Source organism: Bison bison, unplaced genomic scaffold, assembly GCF_000754665.1.
Source record: "Bison bison bison isolate TAMUID 2011002044 unplaced genomic scaffold, Bison_UMD1.0 scf7180017864183, whole genome shotgun sequence".
Lineage (NCBI taxonomy): Eukaryota > Metazoa > Chordata > Mammalia > Artiodactyla > Bovidae > Bison > Bison bison.
The window spans coordinates 7,801,454-7,806,195 of NW_011494755.1; the positions used below are offsets into that span (position 1 = coordinate 7,801,454).

Consider the following 4,742-nt stretch of genomic DNA (forward strand, 5'->3'; position numbering starts at 1 on the left):
TAAAAAAAAATAAAAGCAACAGACCAACTTAAAAAAAATAAATGTAATACAATGTAGCTATTAAATGTTATAGAACACAATGACATGGAAAAGTGTGTGCAACATTGTTTAAATAATAAAAGAACTTTGTGGAACTACAAGAACTCAATTATGTTTAAAAAAATACAACATAGTGATATTTATGTATAGAAAAAAGTGGAATGAGATACACACCATGTTAAAATTATTAGCCCTGGGTGGTGGGATTACAGATAAAATTTAATTTTCTTATTGCTTTTCTGTGTTTGCTAAATTTTCTATAATGAAAATATGTTGAAATAAAAAAAAAAATCCTGGGAAAAAAAAAAAACACTACATTTTTCAAAATAAAAAACTGCACTGAGAGAGTGGTACTGTTTTTTCTGTGAATCTCTTCACTATCCACTTTCATAGAAGAAAGCTGGATTCCTGTATCTTTTTCAGCATTTAATCTGTTGTGATATGTTATTTTGGTTTAAGTATATTAAAAAAAATAAAACCAGCTTCACAGAGATATGTAACTGGAAAAATGGTGATTATTTTATTAGGTTTTTCAGGTAATTACAGATATTCTTAATTACAGATATTCTAAATACAGATACCACCCACAAACTTCCACAAACTTGATATAAAATAGTTTCTTAAAGGTTGTCATGTGGATTTGAAAATGTATCAATGGAACCTCTGCATACTCTGTTACAGTATACTAAATTCCACCACTCTATTAAATTGTATTAAATGGCTCTCTTACCCTTATATGCTTCTGTAACAACACTGGTCATTTGGAAAATATTGGCTCACTGAGTTACGCAAATATTTCATTATAAAACATCCGCACACACACAAATCACATGTCAATATCATGACCAATCTTATCAGAAAACTCTGTAAATACTGACAAACTGTCATGCTCAACACAATGAATACAAATTTCCCAAAATTCTCATTTTTGCTTAAAAAGCTCAACTTTCACCATTGCCAACAGAGCATGTTAACTGTTTTTCTTGAAACCTCATTTTTTTCATTTTAAAAGAGAAAATTCATGCCAAATACCCATCTTAATAACCAGAGTTTGTCTCTCTACTCTTAATATAAAATAATTTTTTCTGCTTCATCAAGGATATTCGTAAGCTGAGTTTTATTTCCTCTCTCCTTTTTAACCAAGAGTGCTGACAGTGAAGAACAGAATGATTCCTAATAATTATTTAATGACACAGCTCTGATTCATGCTAAGGTCCCAGCAGTGACACACATCACTGCTTTTGCACCATCAGTGCAAAATTCAACACAGAAAAAAAAAGGCAAAAACTGTCTTAGCTTTGTGAACCTCTAAAGACCCTCTGTGACCTATGGACCACACTCTGGGAACCACTGACCTAGTGGGTCTTCTACATGAAGAACATGATGCCCAGAAAAGTTGTGCAATTAGCCAGATCTCTCCTCTCCAAAACATTTATGTGCATCCATTCAGGAGGAGAATCAGGGTGGGGTGAGAATTCCCAACTCATTGTTCTTTCTGCTACATCGTACACAACTTTTTCTTCTTGGGGGGTTGGGGAGGCCTGTGTCACAGCATGAGGGATCTCAGTTCGCCAATCAGGGATCACACCCCTGCCCCCTGCAGTGGAAGCAGGGAGTCTTAACCACTGGACAGCCAGGGAAGTCTCTATTACACTCAATTTAATCTAACAGGAGTTAATACAATTTTTAAAACAATTATTTATGGTTTAGAAAGCAAACAAATAATTTTGTATGTCTAGGTTTAGACTTGGAATACTTCTAAACACAGTGAACAAAAAAGAACTTAAGTTATTAAGCAACATCTTACTTTGAAAATTCAGAAGAACCCACCTACTGTCCTAGATTCTAGACCAGGAGTCAAGAAACTACAGCCCATGAGCCAAATCCAGCCTACTATCTGTCTTGGTAAGGTCTGTGAGTTAAAACAAGTTTTCACATTTTCAAACGATTTTTTTTAAAATCAAAGCAATATTCTGCAAAATTGTATTTCACAAAATAATAAGAAATTCAAATTTCAGTATCAATAAAGTCTTACTGGAACATGGCCATGCTCATTCAGTTATGTTCTATGGCTGGTTTCACGTTATGGCAGAATTGAGTAGCTGCAGCCTCAGAACTATAAAGCCATTAAAGTCTAAAATATCTACAGAAAATGTTTACTGAGGCCTAATCTAGGGAGCTGAATAAAAAACACCACATCAGGTAAACTAAGCTACTTCAGGAGACTTTAATCTACTTACACTAGTATGGTCTCAAAGTAGTACTTCCTATAGCATATGTTCAGCCTAAATCAAAATAACCTGGAGAAAATGTTCAAGTATCACCATGTCAATAAAATGCTTTTATGACAATGTAAGAATAAACCAAAACAACCTACCTCTTTTGTTTTCAGTGGTATATCTCCAAGGTATACCTTGTACATCTTATTAATGATGGCAGGATTATTCCAGTCAATCAAGCTACAGAAAGTTTCAACAAAGCTTGTTAAAATTATTATTTCTCTCTCCCACTTCAATAATTTCAAAATATCGTAACCTCAATACATTATTAAAGAAAAATGTTATAAATACACAAATGAAGAGAAGGCAATTGACACTGCAGAAGAGAAGGAAAGAGATTAATTTCTATCCAAGTTAGTTTTCAAACAGAAAAAAAAAGTTCTTTATCCCACCATGATTCAATGTAACACAGACCATTGCAGCCAGTGGCCCGATTTGGTGCCACTCAAGAAATCTGGACTGTATTCCACTCTCAGGGTCAATGACACAGAGCAGGTCCAACAGAGCAGAGCCATACTACACTTGTTCAAAGAGCCCTGAGGCACAGTTCTTCTGTTTAGCCACTTGGAAATTCAAAAGTGATATGGAAAGTGACCAAAAAATACATTTTACCCATTAAAGAAAGCCACAACCCTAGGAAGCTTGCAGCCCATGGCATTTCTCAAATTCTGTGTCACTGTGACCTCCAGCATCCCCCTCTTATCTCCCAGCACACACCTGCAGTCTTAACACCTAAGACTTTGCTGCCATTTAGTCATTAAGACTTATTCCTAATTAGGCCCCACAATAAGATGACTTAGAACATTACTCCCCAACCTTCTGGGCACCAGGGACTGATTTTGCGGAAGACAGTTTTTCCACAGACCATGGGTTGGTGGAGGGAAGGATGGTTTGGGACTGATTCAAGTGCAATGCATTTATTGTGCAGTTTATTTCTAATCTAATGCCATTGCTCATCTGAGAGCAGGTACTGGTCCATGGTGTGGAGGTAGGGGACCCCCGACCTAGAAATACAATGTGACTGGTGATGTACCCACCCTCCGCAGCAGCCGCCAGCCAGCCATTCTATAAACCAAGGAATAATGCAATTCTGTATTTCACTTGAAATAGTAAGATTTAACCACACTATCTTCTCTCTTTTGACCTTGATTCTGCTTTCAAACTATGTTGTATCTGTGCAAATGTAAGTTACCACGGTGCTTAGACTGTTTTCCTAATCCATCTCTTCTTTCATCTATCAAACTACCTCATTCGGATATCCACAATTCCACTATCCTCAAAGACAGTCTACAATCCTACTTATATTTACCTATATCTTTCCTCAGCTGATTTCTACTAACTAATCCTTGAGTTCCACCTTTGCTTCTCTTCTATAAATACTTCAAGTTTACAGATTTTTGACAAAACACACACACTTTAGTAAAACAAACAGAAAACCTAACAATGGTTAACTAATAAGGATAACTTTCACTGTTTCTTCTACTTTTCTCTTGTCACCTTTCTAGCTTTAGTTTTCTGATTACACGCTTATGAAAATTCAAAAATTATTAATATAGAGAATACAATTCCTTATACTCTGCACCCTAACCCTCTCTATTTCCTTTCAGTAACCACTAACTTTGGTGTATCTTTTTCTAGACTTCTTTCCTGTGCACATAAAAGAGCTAGATGGGTACGGCAGGTAGATTGAAACAGATCAATACAGACAAGGATCGCTTGAAGAGATACTTTGGGATTTCTATTTAACAAAATGGGCTAACTACATATTGTTCTCAACTCACTTTTTACCTCTTAACAATGTTACGCTATTTTTTTTTTGGAAAATATACTTGTTTTAATGAACAAAACCAAAACTAATTAGAATACTTCAGCACCACATTTATATATCCAACAATCCAATCTATTGCATGGTGTAAAGAATGGAGCCAGTCCAAACACAATGAAGTTTTAAAGGAAGTTTTTTTGGAAAACTGTTTGGAGGGTCCTCAAAAAAAAAAAAAAAAAAAAAGAGTTGCCAGTGGGACCTGAAAATGCCACTCCTGGGTATACATCCTGACAAAATAATAATACAAAAAGATACACACATGCCTGTGTTCAAAGCAGCATTATTCATAATAGCCAAGACATGAAGACATGGACAACAAACAATCTAAATGTCCATCAACAGATGAATGGATAAAGAAGATGTGGCACATATATTCAATGGAATATTAGCCACAAAAAAGAATGGAATAATGCCATTTGCAGCAACATGGATGGACCTAGAGAGATTATTGTATTGAGTGAAGTAAGACAGAAAGAGAAAGACAAATACCACATGACCTACCACTTGTACGTGGGGTCTCAAGCACGGCACCAATGGACTCATCTGTGAGACAGTCACAGACACAGAGCAGACTCGCAGCTGCCATGGGGTGGGGGCGG

At 35.9% G+C, this 4,742-nt stretch overlaps 1 protein-coding gene across 1 annotated transcript in view; it reads right to left on the reverse strand.

Moving 5' to 3' along the window:
- KIAA0368 (KIAA0368 ortholog) overlaps positions 1 to 4,742 on the reverse strand; it is a 109,456-nt gene that overhangs the window by 59,249 nt on the left and 45,465 nt on the right. Inside the window, exon 9 of the mRNA XM_010843572.1 lies at positions 2,417 to 2,498. Coding sequence (XP_010841874.1) covers positions 2,417 to 2,498 — 82 coding nt within the window. The remainder of the gene's footprint in view (positions 1 to 2,416; positions 2,499 to 4,742) is intronic.